Source organism: Cynocephalus volans, chromosome 9 (genome assembly GCF_027409185.1).
Source record: "Cynocephalus volans isolate mCynVol1 chromosome 9, mCynVol1.pri, whole genome shotgun sequence".
NCBI lineage: Eukaryota > Metazoa > Chordata > Mammalia > Dermoptera > Cynocephalidae > Cynocephalus > Cynocephalus volans.
In genome coordinates, this window is record NC_084468.1 from 95061381 (window position 1) to 95081585 (window position 20205).

A 20205-nucleotide genomic window follows, 5' to 3' on the forward strand; every position below is an offset into this window, starting at 1 on the left:
TCAGAGGTCTGGAGTGTAGTTCCCCAGTCCATCTTCCCCAAACACAATCATAAACACTCAGTCCTGAGTTTGGACCCCTTCACAATGTCATGAACTCTCTTTAAGTGCTGATAGTCAGTATGTTCCAGATCAGGTATATTTCAGGAGGCATTCGTACCTTCAGGAAAGACACTAGAAGGGACAGAATTTAAGTCTGTTCAGTAGAAATGCCCTTACTCAAAATGATGACCAGGATAGCACGAGGATTCAAATTCAAAAGGATGCTCTGAAGAGAATCTTATTTTCATTTTTCCCAGGAAAGGACAGGAAATAGAGTGAGAAAGTTCTAAAGTAAATCATATACATTATGATAATATTTCCCTATGAAAAGCTTGAGTGAGTGTTGCTATAAGATCAGACTGCTTTTTAAAAAAGATGGTATAAGGCAATTATTGTGGTTTACAAAAAAAATGATAACTCACTCTAGAAGTCAGTTTGAAGGCAAGAATCTTTTTATTCCCTGGAACTCATCCTGACCCTTTGGCTTTATGAATTTCTGGACACCTTGACTGCATAACCATCCATCCTGATGGTTGCCAGGCAACACAAGAATAGCATTGTGAACATGCATTAAGCATTAAGTCCTATCATTTGGCTTTTTAGCATGGAGCAAGAAAGAGAAGAAGACAGGAAAATGGCTATAGTCCCAGAAGGAATATTTTCTTTCCTCTCCTGCAGGACAAAGGACAGGTCTATAAATGTTACATTTGTCCTAGGCGCCTGTCAATAGCAATGTGATCTGTAAAATCAGCTGACAGGCATCTGTGGGTATGGATACACACCAGCACAGCTGATGGGATTAAACATTAGTTTTGTACTTCAAGGGATGTTCCCTCATCAAAGGAGTTGGGATTTGTCTGCCTCTTTGGTTTAAACTAAACTGTCACCAATCTTCTTATATTTAACAGATTCTTTTGTTCTTCAAGAAACAAAGAAAACTTGCAATCCAAAAAAACCCAAAATCATTACATTTTTTCCTTATTTAGTAATTCAGACTACATCCATTTTTAAATTTTAAACATCTTTATTCTGCTCTTCATCTGACTAACTGGTTATGTTGTATCAGAGTTGAAGGTGGCAAAATCTTGAGGAAAAGCCATAGTGGCACTCTGAACATCATCCTTAGTAAGTCTTGTAGATGTGCAAACTTTAGACATGACTTACGTTTTTATGTGCTCATTAAGTGGCAAAATGACACTGGTAATATTTGAATCATGAGCTTTCTCATGTTACTTAAGTATCCTAGAATAAAGATTTTAGACAATTATATCCTATTTGTTTTTCTGTATTGTAAATGCTAATGAGATTCACAAATGTAATTTATTCATTAGTCACCAAGTTCTATGCTGCAGCATATTATGCTATTGACAAAAAATTCCGTCCAAGTGCAACCAGTGGGTTATAAAAAAAAAAATTGTAAGAGCTTGCAATTTCAGGAAATTCATGTGTCAAATTACTCAGCTTAGCTTTATTTGTACTAACCTTTGGCCCTGGTATTCCATTCTGTCCCACTGTTCCAGGTAACCCGGGCTCACCCTCAAAATAAAAAATAAATATTACTAAGAAAAATAGACAAAATGAATGCATTACATAGATCACTAGAGGAGATAACCCTCCAACTTGATTATAAAAATAATTAGAATAGAACACTCAGATTTATAGCTCTCATTGTCATATTGAATAACAGGACTTGGGGGAAAAGATCATGGCTACTAGGATAGAAAATGTTCCCAACTTAGAAAGAGGATGATGTACGTATACCAGTCTTTCTAGTCTCTGAAACAGCTACTGTTTTCCAAAGAGGAAAAGCCGCTTGAAATGTCCAGAAGCAAAGGAAAGATACCCTGTCCCTTTATGCTTCCATGTAGCTCAAACTTATATCAACTGGAATTTTTATTCTCACTTAAAAACATTCCCAAAGCCCTTTACTATGTGCTTCAACTACTGGACAACTTTCTTCTTCCCACTGAAAGTAGTAAAGTTGCTTCTTAATTTTTAAAAAATAGACTATTTTTAGAGCAGTTTTAGTTTCACCACAAACTAATTGATTTTTAAGAATGTTTTCTACATCATCTGGAGAGCAGGAATTGTGCCATTTTAATATTCACATTCTCAGGGCTGGCCTGTAAGCTCGCTTGGGAGAGTGTGGTACTGAGAACAACAAGGTCAAGGGCTCAGATCCCCGTACTGGCCAGCCGCCAAAAAGGAATAAACAAATAAGTTGGCATACTCACCTTCAAAAACATGTACGTTAACAATAATAATAATAACATTTCCTAAGTATCAGGATCTTTACATTTATTAACTCATTTAATTCTCACAAACCTCTATGAGGTAAGTACTATTTTTATCTCCATTTTAATAGGTGAAGAAACAAAGGCACAGATAAGTAATTTGTCCAGATTTACACAGCTATAGTCAAGATTTGAACTCTGATGATCTGGCTTAAGAGGTTGTGCTCTTAACACTGTGTTACACTGATGAATGAATGAATGTGTCTAGAAATTCGGGAAGAGTAGATGATGAATATTTCTATCTTCATTATCACTTGGTTTATATATCCCATTTATTAATAACATTCCAGAATGTATAGAAACATGAATTAAATATGTATCTTACATAAAGATGATTTACATATAACAGATACACTAAAAATTGTGAAACTCGTGGTGTCTTTCCAGAACAGCAAGAAGTGTTTTACTATTATACTGGATTAATATAATTGTTAAAGTCTTAACCTTCTGGAAGACATTCTGCTTCCTGTATAAAGTGATACTATAATTGTAAGTCTTGCACTTTCCTTGGTAAAATTATAAAAATGTTGACTCAGAATAATGATGCCATTATGGGAAAATTTTGATATGCCATTTGTACATAACAAAAGATGAGAACTCGGAAATAAAATACATCCTGAAAGAGGACTATCATTTACTGTGCAACCAGAAAAAGAGCTATTGAGTCTGCTTCTTCAAAGAATCCACAACAGGATGTGCTAATATCATAACTCATGGTTTAATGCAAATAAGAGATGCTGCCAGGGAACAATACAAACTCTGTTTAGGCTTTCAAAGAATAACCATGGTAGCCAGAGTTATTTTTTAAAAAATGGTTAAGCCCCTGGAACCGGACAAAATTCATGCTGAGATTTTGAAGCAAGGAAGAGAAACGTTGCTTAGGTATCTGCATAACATTTCTCCTTAATATATGAACATCGAGGGACTAAAATTGATCCCTTTTTTCTTTGACTTTATATATTGTTAAAATCATCTTTAACATAAAAGGCAACGAGAAACTTGCACCTGTAATTCCATCACTCTGAAATAATTGTCTTCATTTTGTCCTGTGTCTTTCTAGTCTTTTTTACTTAGGCTTACATATTTTCAAGCTATTGTAAGCATATTACATAGTTTGATGTTCTGATTTTTTTTTTATCCTTTTACCACACATTTGTTTTCATATAGTATTCATAATTGTTTTGTGAATAATTTGGTTATCATTTATTAAAGTCAGTTGTGATCATTCAATCAGTTCCCTATTGTTGAATACCCAGGTTGCTTCCAATTTTTGCTATTAAAAAACAAACTAAAATAATTCTGCAAATATACTCATATTTTTCTGTCAAGTTATTTAATTATGATAAATTCCCTGGACTTGTTTTATTAGTCAATGGAAACATTTTATGGCTCTAACTGCATATTTCTAAATTGCTTTCTAAAAGGGGTCTGGGTTTTATTTGCTTTTATAGGCATCAGCTCTGTGTTACTTTTTCACAACTTCATCAGCATTGGAAATCACAATTGCAATTATTTTTGTGGCCATTTTAATAAGCACAAACAAGAGCCTTCTGTCATTCAATTTTATATTTCTTTTTCACTTGTAAGGTTAAATATTTTCTTATGTGTTTATATTTTAAATAGATATTCACAAAATTTTAAAGCTGAAAAGTGAATAAAGCTGTTTCCTGAATGAATCAAGGAAGGGTGAAAAGAAGGAAAAATGACTCGCAGCATTTTACCTTTCTAATAAGTTACATAAAGAAAAATATTTTCAAATTTAGATTAGGGGGCTATGGAGCATTCTGTTATTGTCCAAACCTAGTTTTCCAGGTTGTATGAAAGGAATGTTAAAGATAAAATGCTTTTATTTTTAACATAAAATACTGTACAACTCTGTGTACCAAAGCCAAGGTATGGAATCTGTAAAGCATTAATTCATTCAACTAACATTTGGTGAAATTTTATTGTTTGTTTTAGTCTGGGCTGAGTGTTTCATGGGATAGACATAAAGACGAAATAGACATGACAGGTGCCTGTGCCCAAAGGGCTTATTTTTGAGTGGGGAAAAAAAGATCTATACATAATAAGGATGCATCTAATTGAGTTCATAGAACTTGGGTTTTTTTTGAGAAAAGTTTTCTTGCATTTCATGAAGTAAAGAGGCATAATAAGCAGAAGTTAGAGAAGTCTTAATGAGGAATGAACCATATGTCATACAGTATATTAATATATTTCAATACATGAGGACAAAAATTATCATGAGGCCTCTTCAAATAAAGTTACAATGATATTATACTACAACATAACAGTAAAAGTGTACACATTACAGAAAAATACATCAGAAAGATACAAAGAAATGGGAATTAGGTTGTGTGTGTGTATGTGTGTTTGTGTGGAGGGGGGAGCTAGTCTTATGTCTGTTGGATAATCTACCCATCTATTTCTGAATTCATTTCCTATTTACAAACACTGAATATGTTCTACAGATGGTAATAAAGAAAACCAGCATCTAACATCTTAACTACAGGTAGATTGATGGGGCTCTCTACTATACTTTACATTTTAAGGCTATTCCCAGCATATTACTCCCAAATGGCCATTTCCATATTTAAGCTGAAAATAGTTGGACTGACTTTTAAGAAGGATGGCTTGCTACTTTCAATTAAAGCCAAATACTCTTTAGAATTCTAATGTAAAACATCACACAAGACTATTATAACTATTTCACGTATTGCTGTTCAAGGACAACTTGAAAAAGTACTTAAAGATAGAAAGGAATGCAGTTTTCTTATGAAGATCGAGCGCTAAAGGGAAATAGGTCATTTAGCAGTAATACTGTCTGCCACCACTTCAATCGCAATAGTTTTCCATTCAGACAATGGGGATTTAAAATGAGTCGTAGCTTTAGATTTTTAGCATAACAAAATCTTACATTCATCTTGTCAAAAGAGATTTATTTCTTTTCAGTACTGTTATTTCAGAAAGAACTCATCCAAACAGAAGAGGAAAATAACTTCAAGAAACATGGACCAGCACTGCACAGAGACAGTGATGTTGGGCACAACATAGCATCAGCCTTAAGGTTGTTCTCCCACCTCTGAAGTTGGCGTGGGTGGGTGGGTGGGTGGGTGTGTGTGTGTGTGTAGTAAAAAGAAGACTAAAATGGGCAGTGCTGGTCACTGATACCTCTCTCAAACTCTGGGTGCACTGAGCCTTTCTTCCTGACAGTGATTCTTAGTGCAGAGTGCTGTCCAGTGCGGTACCACGGCCACAGGTGGCTGCAGGGCAGTGGGAGTGTGGCCAGTCCTAATTGAAACATGACATAAGTGTAAAATTTTGAAGACTTAGTAGGGAAAAAAATGTAAAATCTCATTAATAATGTAATCTATTAATCTTGAAATATTAATTCACATGATGCTCAGATGATAATTTTGAACATATATTGATTTAAATAAAATATTAAAATTAATATTACTTGCTTCTTTTTACTTTTTTTCATTGTGGCCAGCAGAAAATTTAAAATTACATATGTAAAAAAAAATAAATAAAATTACATATGCAGCTATATTTCAGGCTCACATTATATTTCTGTTAAGCATTGGCTTAAACTATAAAATTCTTTAATTATTAGAAGACATGATAAAGCAAGAGCCTTTAAAAGGAGGGAAGAAGTACAATCAGTATTAAAGCAAGTCAACATACGGTGAGACTTCAGAATGAACATTTCATTGCATATGGAGTTAAAATCCAATACAGAGCTCTGCCAAATTAGGGTAGTGTGTGGGGGTTGAAAGAAGCAGAAGAAAGCTCTGGTTCTGGGTATGGTGGCTATTGGAGGGTCAGGAAGAACAAGGCCTTGCATGTGACATGGTACAGTCAGCTAGGGGTTAGAGAATTACTCCAGGGACCAACTAACTGAGCTCCTTCCACCCACCTGCCCACAACGTTCTCTTAAAAACGAGTCAAGCATATAGCCCCTTCCCTCAGTTCTCTCCAAGGTAGTGCCACCTCACTCAGAATAAGAACCCAGATCCTTGCAATGGCCCCCAGGCCTCTCATGATCTGGACCCTGCTGCTTCTCTGCCCTCCCTTCTGCTATTCCTCTCACACTCCTGCCAACCATACTAACTCCCTCGGTCCAACATGCTAAGCAGGATCCTGCCCAGGGCCTCTGCACTTGTGTCCTCTGTAAGGACCTCCTATGCTCCCCTCCCAGATAGCCATGGGATTACTATCTCAGCTCCTTCAGCCTCAGCTCAAGTGTTCCCTTATTATAGGGAATGTCCCTGAATCCCCATCACCACCACCACACCACGATTCCCTATGCCCAGGACTTTATTTTCTGTAATGCACTAACAGTACCCTAAGATATGATTCTTTGTTTTCTTTTCAGTCTCTCTCATTAGGATTGCCAGCTTTGGCATGTAAAAATATGGCACACTCAGTTAAATTTAAATTTCAAATAAATAATAAATAATTTCTAAATTAAGTATATCCCAAATATTGAATGGGATATAGTCATATTAAAAATTCTGTTGGTCTAAAAGTCAAACTTAATTGGGCATCCTGTATTTTATTTGACAACCCTACTTCGCACCCCTACAGCACCCCCATCCCTAGACCACAAGTTGCTTGAGCATAGAACTTCATCTGTTTTGCTCACCACACTCACATAGTGCCTCGAAGCCATACTCATAATTGTTCAATACATAGATGTCAAAAAATGAGTGAATACAGGAGAAACAAATGCAGGAAGCCCACATATGGACATGAAGCTCTACACAGGCTGGGTAAGAGACTGAGACAGCAAGGGTGCACGCTTGGGAGGTTAGAAAATATCTATAACTGTGCAGGCAAGAGATGGCTCTTTGTCTCAGCTACCGCAAGGGAACTGATAAAAAGAAAAGAAACCCAGGAAAAAGACAGGAGAGATGTTAACCCAGCAGTGGCACACCTCCAAGACATGCCCAGGTAGGGCTAAAACACGAGGACTGAAGAACAGAGGCCCAGTGTAGGGTGGCGTAAAGGGCAGGGTGCCAGGAATGAGGAGAACCTTAACAGCTTCCGAGGAAAACCCTGGCCCTTCCAGTACTTTGTCAGGGGAAGAGCGGTTTCTGATGGGGCTAAAGGCTCCAACAATTAGGCCTCTGGGGCCGTTATCAACATTTCCGTATACTTGGGTGTCCGCTCCCTCCCTCACTCCATGTGTCTCAGTTGAAGGATGAGGAGTAGCTGGGGCGATGCTGGTTCTATAAATTATCATGTGATCTCAAGTTCCCACAAGACGCTTTCGGAGTTTACACCAGTGTCATCATTTACCTCATGATCTCAGTCTGACATCTGCTTTCCAATCAGCATAAGCTTTGCAAAATAGTGAAATATTTTAACTGAAAAGAACCAAGCCAGTCATTCTTCACAGACAAAAGTACACATTCAGAGGGGGAAAGTAACTTTTCCAGAGACAAACAGCTGCGAAGAGGCAGAGGGGCAATCAGAACCCAGGTCTCCTGATTCCCCATCCTATGTTTCTTCTATGCCAGCAGCCTGTGTCTAAAAAACTCATTCAATTTTATCATGCTCCTTTTCTGTTTAATTTGAGCATAAGATAGCCAAGTGCTTTAGGAAGCATCCAGTGTAATCCCAGATTTTCCACTTCTGGTCCTGTGACACAGGGCAGGTTGCTTGCACTTCTGTGCGGCTTAGATTTTCTTCTGTGAACTGTGCGGGGCTGGATTAAATGTTTGCTTTCTCTGCACTCTAAAGGAGTAAGATTCATCATTATTATTATTTGTTGTTGTTGGACTAAAGATGTCACCTAGTAGTTCCTGTCTCCTCAGAGATCTAATTAAATTTTGCTCCAGACCAAACTTCACAGGCTATGGAAGTCTAAGACCTGCTTTCCAGGCCTTGCTGCTCAAGTTCTTGCTTCTATACATGTCATCTCTGGTTTGCTCCAGACCAATTCAGATTCATTGACCAGTTCTTCACCAGTGGCTTCAAGAAAAGATCCCACTCTCTCCAGGCACTTCGTGAGTTCTGGGTTGACTATTTGGTGTTCCAGAGAAGGTGCCGCATCACAGAGCATGTAGCACCTTCTGTCTTCACCTACTGGCTTCTCCTTTCTCCCACTGCTGTCTCACCTTCCTACTCCTCTTCTCCCTAACCTTAACCCTAACCCTAACCTTAACCCTAACCCTATGACTCTGAGGCCTCAGAAAAATTCTAGCTTGTGTACATAGACAAAATAATTTTTTTTAATTCTGAAAATCTTTAACATTATTTTCATAGTGATATAGAGAGAAGGATGTGAACTAAGAGCTGAATAAATTAGACTTTTCCTGTACCCTGCGTCTGTCCCCAGCTCTCCTCTTCCATGGCATTTGCATGGTGCCAGGCACTAAATGCTATTCAAATGAATTGTCCTTAGGACAATTTATTCTTATGGATGTAATTAAGGTGAAAATGTGGAAAGAGTGGGAAAAAATACAGGGTTATAAGAACACCTATTAAGAGTTCAGATTTATGAAGAACTGACATAAATATACAAACAAAAAATTGAAGAGAGCAGTTTATTTTGCCAAAGATTTCTTCAGTTTAAAAAATGGTTCTACCACAAAATTATTTTAAATAGCCCACACTTCTCCAATGTGCACATGTGTGTTGGGGGGAAGAATAGATCGTGGAGCAAAAATAAAATGGTAATTATACTTTTAAACCAACAAGATCTATTTATGAGAATTACAAAAATTATTTTTTTATCCAATACAATCAACTAGAGAAGAGGAGGCAACATTTCACATTTTTAGGTAGGATTTTTCCATTAAATCTGCTCTCATTGCTTTGGCTGGTGGAAACAAGTCAAATTATGGAAACAACAGCTTTGAAAATTAGAAACAGGATGCTAGAAGCTGCCTGAATTGGAAACAAAACTGGGTAGACTTTTTGTGGACTCATAGTATCATTGAGAGACTTGGAGATAAGTTGGTACAGCCGCTCCTCTCGGCCCCTCCTATCTCTTAACAAATGAAGCCCCTTTGAGCCCAGAGAAGAAAAGGACCCTTCAAAGGCTACACTGTAGGAGAAAGAACAGAGTATCCTGACACTGGACAGTGCCCCATTGGTGACTGTGCTTTCGAAATAATATGAGATACGTCTTTCTCTTTCCCATATGTACACTACCAACATTGCAAATGCTCGGTCTACCCGAGGAGCAGGGTAGGGAGGAGACCCAGGGGACAGAGAAACATTCTACCTTCACATGTAACTTTGCATATTCATTTTCTCCCTTTGAGGAATTCAACCGGCTTCTGTTCCCTGTTTGAGTGTAAACCTAGGACTTACTTGCTTAAACTCTTAAACCACACATACATGACAACATTTGTTGAGCATCCGTTACAGAACATTCCCTTTAGATATCTTGTCTCTGGTTGCTACTGCACAGTCTGTCGCTATATTTCACACCAGAGCCTTAGAAAGGTGAAGTAACTTGCCCAAACGAGGACACAAGGCAATCTCTGGCTGCAGGGACCACACTCTCTCCTCTGCACCGCACAGCCTCCCACTTCCCACAGAAGGATGCTTAGCTGCCCTTCACAGATTGTGATGCCAGAGGAGCTACACTGAGTTTAATGCCAACTTATAACTTATGAACGCTTTTCCTAATAAAATCTGAAGAAGTGGAAGACCATCATAAAAATAAGAGGTATTCATATTAGTAATCAAGGTGATCAAAATTTAAAGAAAAATAAGTGTAAAAAAATGTCACTACCACATTTACCGGTCAAGGCCAATCTGAATGGATGGAAAATGTTCTAGTGGAAAACAAAGTATTTTCTTTAAATAGTTTACTTTTATTTCTTTTTCAAACATAAGAGAAAGAAGTTTTATTTCCGTGTTGTTATTTGCTATGTTTCTGATGGCTAAGAAATGATATCCTCCCTTAACCGTTGCCTGAAAACTATTTCCTAAGCATCAAAAGGACTTTTTTTGAAAAAAATGAATTTGTAACGTGGAAGAAAATGTTTCTTCAAGACAGTTTAAGGACACTGAGGTGCTTTTCTGAAAAAAAAATTATTATGTCATTGCAAGCTGTCTTAGAAAACAAATTCTAGAAGTTCAAGACACATTTCATATGCTTTAAGTATAGAATTATTACTCTCTTGCCGACTTTGTTTTCACTGTCCGAATGACCTACTGTCTCAGTGAAGGAGACTCATGTTTTTTGTACTTTATTTTTCTAAATATGATATAGCAAATATTACAAATGTTAAGTAATTACTAGGATTAATGGAAGCTTCATACACAAAGTTTTGGATTCAATTCTATGGAGCAGAAAAAACAAACTTATACTACATTTTGCTAATTCCTTTATAAAAGCGTGAAATCATTTAGTTTCCCTAGGTTTTATAGAAAACACTTTAAAAATGTCACAAAGATGTATAACAAGACATAAAACTGCAAATATTAACTGTCTATTTCCCTGAAATCCAGTTTAAACTTGGTGACTAGGACAAGAAAATGTCACATTCCTTTCTCTTGCTAAGGAAATTGCATATTTCCTTTGCAAAAATAAAGAATTCACAGTCTTCAAAAGAGTGTATGTGACAGTTTTAAAGTTGTTTTGTTTCAGGTTAAAGGTTTCTGTAAATTTTTATGATTGTCTCAAAGTTGAAAATAGAAAAGAAACAAAGAAGAAAAAGTGAAATTAATCTCAGGCACACAAGTTTTGTTTTTCACCAGTGTTAAACACACCACTTACGCTATATCCATATTTTGTTCTTTCTAAATATTATCTTGAGTTATATGTTTTTCAAATCTGTCTTAGAATAAATACACTTTCAAATATTTGCTTACATTTCCCTCCATGATCTGCAATGTTCTAAGTAGAAAGTTAATCTTCTGTCTTTACCAGAATTTGTGAAGCAAATGGATATGCATTTTACTAAGTGGGAAATGGAGCTGAGGCATGGGTAGGTAACTACTGACGAGTGTGCAGTATTCGGTTTAGGGACTAAGGGATACCATAAGCCTTGACTGAGAACATTAATTTCACTTCGGAACTGAGTAATTCTGGAAACAGAGTGCCTATTTTAAAATACAGATTAATCAAATCTCCAGAATTTCACTGAAATGAAATGAAGGAAAAGTTTAATAGTAATATCAAACACTGTTGCAAGAGCTGTCCATCTATTTATTCATTTCATCCTCACATGGATCCTATTAGGTAGAAACGGATGTTGTATCCTTTCTACAGATGAGGAAATGGAGGCCAGAGAATTCAAGGGCTTTGTCAAAATTCACACAGCTTCCAAGTGGTAGACTCATGCTCTTAGTCAGGAGGTTTAAAACCGTGGTTGTTTATGTCTTATTGATAGAGAAGAAAAGATGGACAAGATGGAAAAGGTCATGAGGAGGTTTATTCTGCCTATAAGGGTTGGTTTCCTTATGATTTCAGAATGTGGCCCAGGGCACATGGATTTAAAATACTCTGGGAAGACAAGATCCTGGGGCACAGGAATTCATAGGGCCAGGCTAAGAGCTCTGAAGGAGACAAGAAAATTCCTAGCTCAGCTCCCTGGGCCCTGGTAGACTGGCCCAGCAATGGGTTTTGTTAGCTGCCACAATGGCTTTCCTGGTCTCTGGAGAGGTTCCAAATTGAAGAGTTGGTCAAGCATGTTGGGGAGCACTGAATACCATACCTATCTGCAAGATAATGCTAGATGCTAGTAAGCATGTTACAAGAGTAAAAATACATATGCGCATAGATGTATGAATGCAGAGTTTTGTTTTTGTTTTTTTAACTTTATTTTTTTCCTCACTATTAGCGATAAAATAAAAGTGTAGTACCAGAGCTTGGCAAGTCCATTTAACTCCTAACTTTGCTTGATAGTAAAATGAGATTTCTTCTAGATTCAGTAGGTTTTAATAGGACCGCTCTGTGAGAATAACTTTTTTTACCCAATGAAATAAATACATGTTAGTTTTACCATAACAACAATAAACTAGAGTACATTTAGTTTATCACGATGAATGTTAAATATAGCATTTTCCCTACTCCATATACACCTATAAGAAAGATACAGTTGTATCACATAAATAATTTATCAAAAGGTAATAAATCCAAAATACAACAGAAAATTTTTGAAGTTTTTGACTAATGCATCTTTAAAAATTAGACTTTGATCATTTTTGTAATTTTTCTGTATTTCAAAAGTATATGCAGTGTTTTTATAAGCATATAGACTTATTAATATTGCTGACTAGAATAATTTTGTAATTTTAATACTCACCAAATTATTTTTAAAATACTATATTTTATAAGACTCACCTTTTGCCCATTCATCCCTGGAATTCCTGGTGCTCCAAAAGAACCCTAGGAAGACACATGATTAAATTAAGTTGATATGATAATCACACAATATTTCAGTTCTCAATTTATATTGTATTAGTTATATCAGCCATAACTACCTTGCTAAAACATGTCTGGGAGGTTATGATTTTCAGACCTTATCCACTGTGTTCAAACATATAATAATGTAGACAGATTCCTCAAGCTTCCCTAGAAACTACAGAGTTAAAATTTAACCTTGTTTCTAAATATCCTCTTAACCCTAATATGATTTTAAAGAAATTTACATCATTAGTTGAGATCCATATCCATAAAGACCACATGGCTCTAAATTTTGGTGTTCTTAAGAAATAAATAGGTTTAGTTCCATCTGGAAAAAGCCTAGCAGTAGCAATAACACTTGAATTTTATGAGTTTAAATACCACAAACAAAAGGTAATTAAAATAACAATCACTTGTTCCATAATTAAATAAGGAACTCACGTTGCAAACTCAAATTTATTGTATTTGAAGCATTTTCCTCCTGTTCTTTTAGAGAGTATGTTTAACCCACGTGAGTGTGAATATGTCTTCCAGAGCAGACTTAAAAACATGTCACAAATGATATTCACCGACCAGGAACAACACAACTTCATTACAAAAAACTTCAAGGGATGCGTGCGTGCGTGCGTGTGTGTGTTCGTTCATGCATGAGCATACATGATCACGTGCATACTGGGGTGATTATGAATGGCTGGACATAGATGGGGTGAGCAGAGAATAAGAGAGCTAATTATTACCCAAGAAAATCCATAACATTAAACTGGATAGAGAAACATTAGCAAATATTTTCAAATAGTGATGTCATTTCCCTCTATTAAACCTCCCTGTTAGGCTCTGGAGAAACCATTTTTAAATACAATGTGCTTATTCTTTGTCTAGAACTAGAAAGCAGATTTTTCTTAGTAGATGTATGATATTAAATTTCTTTATTAATAATGGGAAAAGGGTTTTTAAAAATAATAATTGTAGGGCCGAGCCCGTGGCGCACCTGGTAGAGTGCTGCGCTGGGAGCGCGGCGACCCTCCCGCCGCGGGTTCGGATCCTATATAGGACTGACCGGTGCACTCACTGGCTGAGTGCCGGTCACGAAAAAACGACAAAAAAAAAAAAAAAAGAAAAAAATAATAATTGTAAACCTAAAATGCTTTAAAAAAAATAGACCACAAAAAAACTCAGTAATTACAATAAAGACAAATTGAGTTCTTACACACAAAGTTCCTTAGCGTGTTCAGTGATTATATTGAGTGGGTTATTAAAGGACTTTCTGAAGCCTGAAGCAGTAATTTTATCCTGGTCGAATGTGGATTAGGGTAGCTTTACAATTTCACACCATGCTTAACAGAGACATTATTGCGAGAGACAAAGTGTTCTTATACACAAGTTGTCTCACAACTCATTGGCTTTTGCTTGGTTTGTAGGATTATGTTTCAACAGATGCCAAATGCCCAGTGCTTGGAAGATAAAAAGTCTCTATCTTTGATGGATTCCAAAGATAAAGAATAATCACTTTTCCACTTGTTATAACACAATTGTTTTACTTAGTTTTCTGCAGGTTAAATATCCCTTTCCCGTCATCACCTTGGGGTGGGAGGTTAGCAGGGAATGGGGACTCAGTGTATTTTGTTAGCAAAGGTCCAACAACCTACTCCTGATATATTTACTACTGTAGTATAGGTGTAATTTTTGAAATCCTAGATCCTCTCCATCAGAATGTGATGGTCAATTTTTTTTTTAATGTGAAGAGAACTTATTTATTTTTATTTTATCATTGCACAATATAAACATTCTTTGTGGCCCTTTACCAATTTCTCCCTAATATAATGGTCAATTCTGACGACTGTGGATAACACTGAAACGACCATCAGGAAGTCACTTTTCAGGTTACATCCACAAAGGAGGACAATAGTGCGTCACTCAAATGTGATGAACCAACAACCAACACATCTTTTGTTCTGGTCAGTTCTGTGGCCATTTGGCAATCATATATTTGAGCAAGGCCAGGCATTTAATTTGCAATGTCATATGATTCTTTATACTGTAAGTTTTGTCACAATATTTAACCAGTATTTGAATTAAAATTTTCAATAACCTCTAAGTTTGGCAGACAGCTTAAAAACAGTCTGCTCTGGATTTATTGAATTTTCTGTAATAGAGTCAATTAGAAATCTATATTAGCTCACATCATATGACTGCAGTTTTAGAAAGCAGAATGTACAAACCAGACTAACTGCTTCAGCAACGGCTTACAGTAGCTAATGCCATTCACCTCTCCTGCTCACCGTTAGGCAATGGGAGTATGATTACTTTCACAGTATTGTTGCTTATACTCTACCTTTTGCCCTGGAGGCCCCAGAGGACCCTAAAAGAGAGGGGAAAAAAATCAATTAACATAATACTGTAGCCATTTAAGCTTAGACGACCAAATAAAACTGTCCTATTCCATAAGGTTCTCTTTGCTATACTGAAATATGCTGATGTTTTGTACATCAAGGAACAATGAAAAGTTTCAGATGGAAGTACAAAACATGTCTTTTCTTCTCTCATTCTTTTTAGAAGAATATTAAGAATATGCCGTAGGATTCTGATATTTCCTTAGAAAAAAACAAAAACAAAAAAGAACTTTGCTGTTCCAGCACATGTGTTTCTTCAAGTACCTGCAAATCTATCACATCAATCTCATTTAGAAGGCCGGAGATACTGTTTCTAGAAGCAGCTAAAATGCAGTGCAGTTCCCCAGCAAATGGACACATTATATGACTCCTTCATCTGCAAAACTTCAGTAAGCAGATTTGCAAAGGAAAGAATTCAATAGCATTACAAAGAGAAATGTTTTATTTTATTTCTTCTCTTAGGAAATATTGGTCAATTGACCCACATAAAACCTTGTTTACAAACTAGCAGAGGCCAAGGTCAACTGTGGCACCTAGTGTGTACCACAAAAGGGAATAAGAGATGCTGTCAGCTGTTGCTTAGACTATGATACTTGGGGGGGGGGCGGGGGGCGGGTTGGTAGGGAGAGGCAAAATATGGTATTTAGTGAGATAAATGAAAATATTTACACAGAAAATGGAAATGAGGCAGTTTTGAGATTTGGCAGTTTTTCACAACCACAAGGTCAGTGTTGGAACTCTGTTGGCTTTACTTAGAGCAAGGCAAGGCAAGGCTTTGGGACAGTGGAAAAGAGCACAAAGAGGTACAGCTGTATTTCCCACTAATCATTGTCTATTTTGAAATAAAAATATTAAGCACCTTCTTCCAGTTTTTTCAAAAATATATTTAATTTCAGTATATTTTAGCAAAGTTATAGACACTCTATCATTTCACATCAAAAGCTCTTTATTCCATTACATTTAACAGCTAGTTTATTTTCAATGTGTGACATTTCAGTTGATCAGCATTTTGCATTCATATTTTGTAACATCAAATAAAGTACAAGGGTGGTCATTAGAGAAAGAATTGGTCATGCATTCTTTTTTTTTTTTCCTTTTAATTAAAAATACACAATGTTTAGGAACAGAGAACCTGTTCCCCAAAAGGTATTTTGTAATCCTCACAGGAACACTAACAATTTCCTCATATAATCGACTTTAGGTTATCGTAAGTGCACTGTGCAATACCACCTTTTTATATTCCTACTTGATTTACTCAACCAACCAACTTTTTAATGAGTTTGTTTTCTGACATATCTGTGTGATCAGACATTCTCTCCACTCATCTCACTTCCTCTATTTAAAATTCTCCCTGTCATAGATTTTGCAGAGAAAATAGACCATCAGGTGTAAATTCCCTCAACATCATGTCTCTCATCAGCCCAAACCCATGTGGACCTTTTTCCAGTATCAGTGCAGAAAAGTTCTTCCTCCTATACAAAGCAAATTCATCCGGTAGACTCTGGAATCCATCCTTGCCTCTGTCCTCAGGGATCTTTTTCAATCAATTACCCCTCCATCTGTATCAGAGACTCCCCTTCTCCACTAGTTCCTTCCCCTTAGCATATAAACATGTTTAATCATTTCCCCACTTGGGTAAGTTGTTTGGGAAGTAAATGTTAATGCTAAAGAAAGGCAGAGCTTGGAGGTTGTGGTGATAGGGGATCTGAGAATGAAGAAAGACTTGGGTTTTATCATTGTCTAGGATTCCATTTTCTCATGCGTCTCTCGAGTATTTTACTTAAAATGTTGATGTTAGAAAGGAAATCATATAACAAGGAGTGCATTAATTCAGTGTTTAGACTAAGAATGTATATGTTCTATTCACAAAGGTTTATTTCCCACTGTAAACCTAACTTTGCCACTTGAAAAAATATTGTTCACTAAAATTGTATATTTCATTATAGTGATGTATAACCCTGGAAGGAAATATTTTAAAATGAAAATAAGAGCACATTTTACATCAAATATTTTAACTGGAGAGTAAAATATCTGGTATTTTCTAAATTGGCCTCTGTTGCATGACCACATCAAGTCAGTGACTTAGAAAGACTAAATACAATTCTGAAATTCATAAAACTATATTAGTTGTATGTTTTAACAAAATATTTAATGAAAGTCAAAGGATGGCTAGAAAGAAAATAATATTTTTCTTCACTGTTAGGAAACTACTGCTGTTTTTGACAAATTTCAAAAATAAAAAGTTTTTAAGATTTAAGACTAATTTTGAGTTGTAAATACATATCTTATAGATTATTTATACCTATGCTGCCAAGGATATACTGTATTCTCAGCTACCAAAAATGTGCATATACTTCTTTGATCTCACTGGGAGGAAAAATGGTAGGGAGCCAAGGAGAGTGTCATCCATTACTGAGAGAGAGCTGGGAGTAAAGCAGAGTTAAATGCAAGGCACAGGCATACAACTGAATAAGTACAAACACACACACACATGCACACACATACAAATTCACATATACCAGTTATATCGCTGAGCAAGATTTTAGTTATATGTATGAGTTTCCTTAGATTAGTAACCCCATTGTATATCTGACATCATGGTAATCAATTTAAGCTTACAAATTAAGGTTTCCCTGATCAAAAATTGACTTTGAAATTAAGCTATGTTGCCACCAGTCGGTTACAATGTCTACACTTGATTGGTCTTGTGGTTTCTGGTACAAATATAAATTCATAAAGTAATGGACAAATACCATAGAATTATACATTAATTTATCTAAACTTCCTTAAACTTATTTATACCTTCAGCCTGCATGATGTCTTGGATTAAAAAAAATGTCAAAATAGCCATTCTAACTGAAGTGAGGAAGTATCTCATTGTTTTGATTTGCATATCACTGATGATTAGTGATGCTGAGCATTTTTTCTATGCTGTTGGCCATTTGTAAGTCCTTATTTGAGAAATGTCTATTACAATCCTTTGCCCATTTTTCAACTGGATTGGTTTTTTTTTTTTTTTGCTACTTAGTTATTTAAGCTCCCTATATTTTCTTGATTTTAACCCCTCGTCAGATATATAGTATGCAAATATTTTGCAGTACAATTTATAATAGCCAAGATATCGAATCAACCTAAGTGCCAAAAAGTGGATGAATGGATAAAAAAAAAAATTTTGGCATAGATACAAAATGGAATACTATTCATCCATTAAAAAGAATGAAATCTTGTCATTTGTGGCAACGTGAATGGACTTGGATGTCATTATGTTAAGTGAAGCAATCCAGGCACAGAAAGACAAACATCACATGATCTCACTCACATGTGGAATCTTTAAAAAAAAAAAAAAAAGTTGATATTAAAGAGACAGAAAGTAGAAGGGTGGTTACCAGAGGCTGGCCAATAGGTACAAAATTACAGTTAGGAGGAATAAATTCTGGTGTTCTGTTGCATAGTAGGGGGACTACAGTTAAAAGTTAAGTTTTGTATATTACATAATAGCTAGTGGAAAGGCTTTTAAATGTTTTCACCACAAAGAAATGATAAATGCATGAGATGATGGTTACATTAACTACCTTAATCTGATCATTACACAACGTATATATGTATCAAAACATCAGCTTGTACTTCATGGTACAATTACAATGTGTCAACTAAAATAAGTTTTTTAAAATGTCATAAATTCAGTATTTAGTAGTCAAACTAATGATCATATTTTACCTAAAGTTAAAGTGAATTGTTCTAGTAGTTCAAGATTTCTAAAACAATTTATTATTATCCCCACGCTTTAATAAGTTTAGATCAAATAGTTCTTCAAAACAGAGTCACAATCTTTTTGGCCCATTTTTAATAATCAATGAAGTGTTTCTTTTTTAGACATTTTCTTAGCAGGCACATTTACATTTACAAATACCTTTGCATACAACCATTTAAGATGGAAATAACTTGTCTCTTCAATTTTTCAAAATAATTTCTCTGTATGTGTCTCAAGATTAAAAATTGTGTAATATATAGAATCTCAACATATTAAGCTATATTTCTTTTTTTTTTTTTAATTTTATTTTGTCGATATACATTGTAGCTGATTAATGCTCCCCATCACCAAAACCTCCCTCCCTTCTCCCTCCCCCCCTCCCCCCCAACAATGTCCTTTCTGTTTGTTTGTTGTATCAACTTCAAATAATTGTGGTTGTTATATCTTCTCCCCCCCCCCCCGGTTTGTGTGTGTGTGTGTATGTGTGTGTGTGAATTTATATATTAATTTTTAGCTCCCTCCAATAAGTGAGAACATGTGGTATTTCTCTTTCTGTGCCTGACTTGTTTCACTTAATATAATTCTCTCAAGGTCCATCCATGTTGTTGCAAATGGCAGTATTTCATTCGTTTTTATAGCTGAGTAGTATTCCATTGTGTAGATGTACCACATTTTCCGTATCCACTCATCTGATGATGGGCATTTGGGCTGGTTCCAACTCTTGGCTATTGTAAACAGTGCTGCGATGAACATTGGGGAACAGGTATACCTTCGACTTGATGATTTCCATTCCTCTGGGTATATTCCCAACAGTGGGATGGCTGGGTCGTATGGTAGATCTATTTGCAATTGTTTAAGGAACCTCCATACCATTTTCCATAGAGGCTGCACCATTTTGCAGTCCCACCAACAATGTATGAGAGTTCCTTTTTCTCCGCAGCCTCGCCAGCATTTATCGTTCATAGTCTTTTGGATTTTAGCCATCCTAACTGGGGTTAGATGGTATCTCAATGTGGTTTTGAATTGCATTTCCCGGATGCTGAGTGATGTTGAGCATTTTTTCATATGTCTGTTGGCCATTTGGATATCTTCCTTAGAGAAATGCCTACTTAGCTCTTTTGCCCATTTTTTAATTGGGTTGCTTGTTTTCTTCTTGTAAAGTTGTTTGAGTTCCTTATATATTCTGGATATTAATCCTTTGTCAGATGTATATTTTGCAAATATTTTCTTTAAACTTAATTCCAGAAAGGTCAACTATAGCTTGAACCTTAAAATACATTCATTTTAATACAGGTTCCGGATGATGCAAAATGTATAAATTTTTCATTGAAGAATTTTGCATAATTGACATAACTTTAT

General features: G+C 35.9%; 1 protein-coding gene across 1 annotated transcript in view; it reads right to left on the reverse strand.

Moving 5' to 3' along the window:
• COL25A1 (collagen type XXV alpha 1 chain) overlaps positions 1 to 20205 on the reverse strand; it is a 429426-nt gene that overhangs the window by 67150 nt on the left and 342071 nt on the right. Inside the window, exons 11-13 of the mRNA XM_063107468.1 lie at positions 15038 to 15064; positions 12643 to 12687; positions 1522 to 1575 (exon numbers count right to left, since the gene is read on the reverse strand). Of these exons, the coding sequence (XP_062963538.1) occupies positions 1522 to 1575; positions 12643 to 12687; positions 15038 to 15064 (126 nt within the window). The remainder of the gene's footprint in view (positions 1 to 1521; positions 1576 to 12642; positions 12688 to 15037; positions 15065 to 20205) is intronic.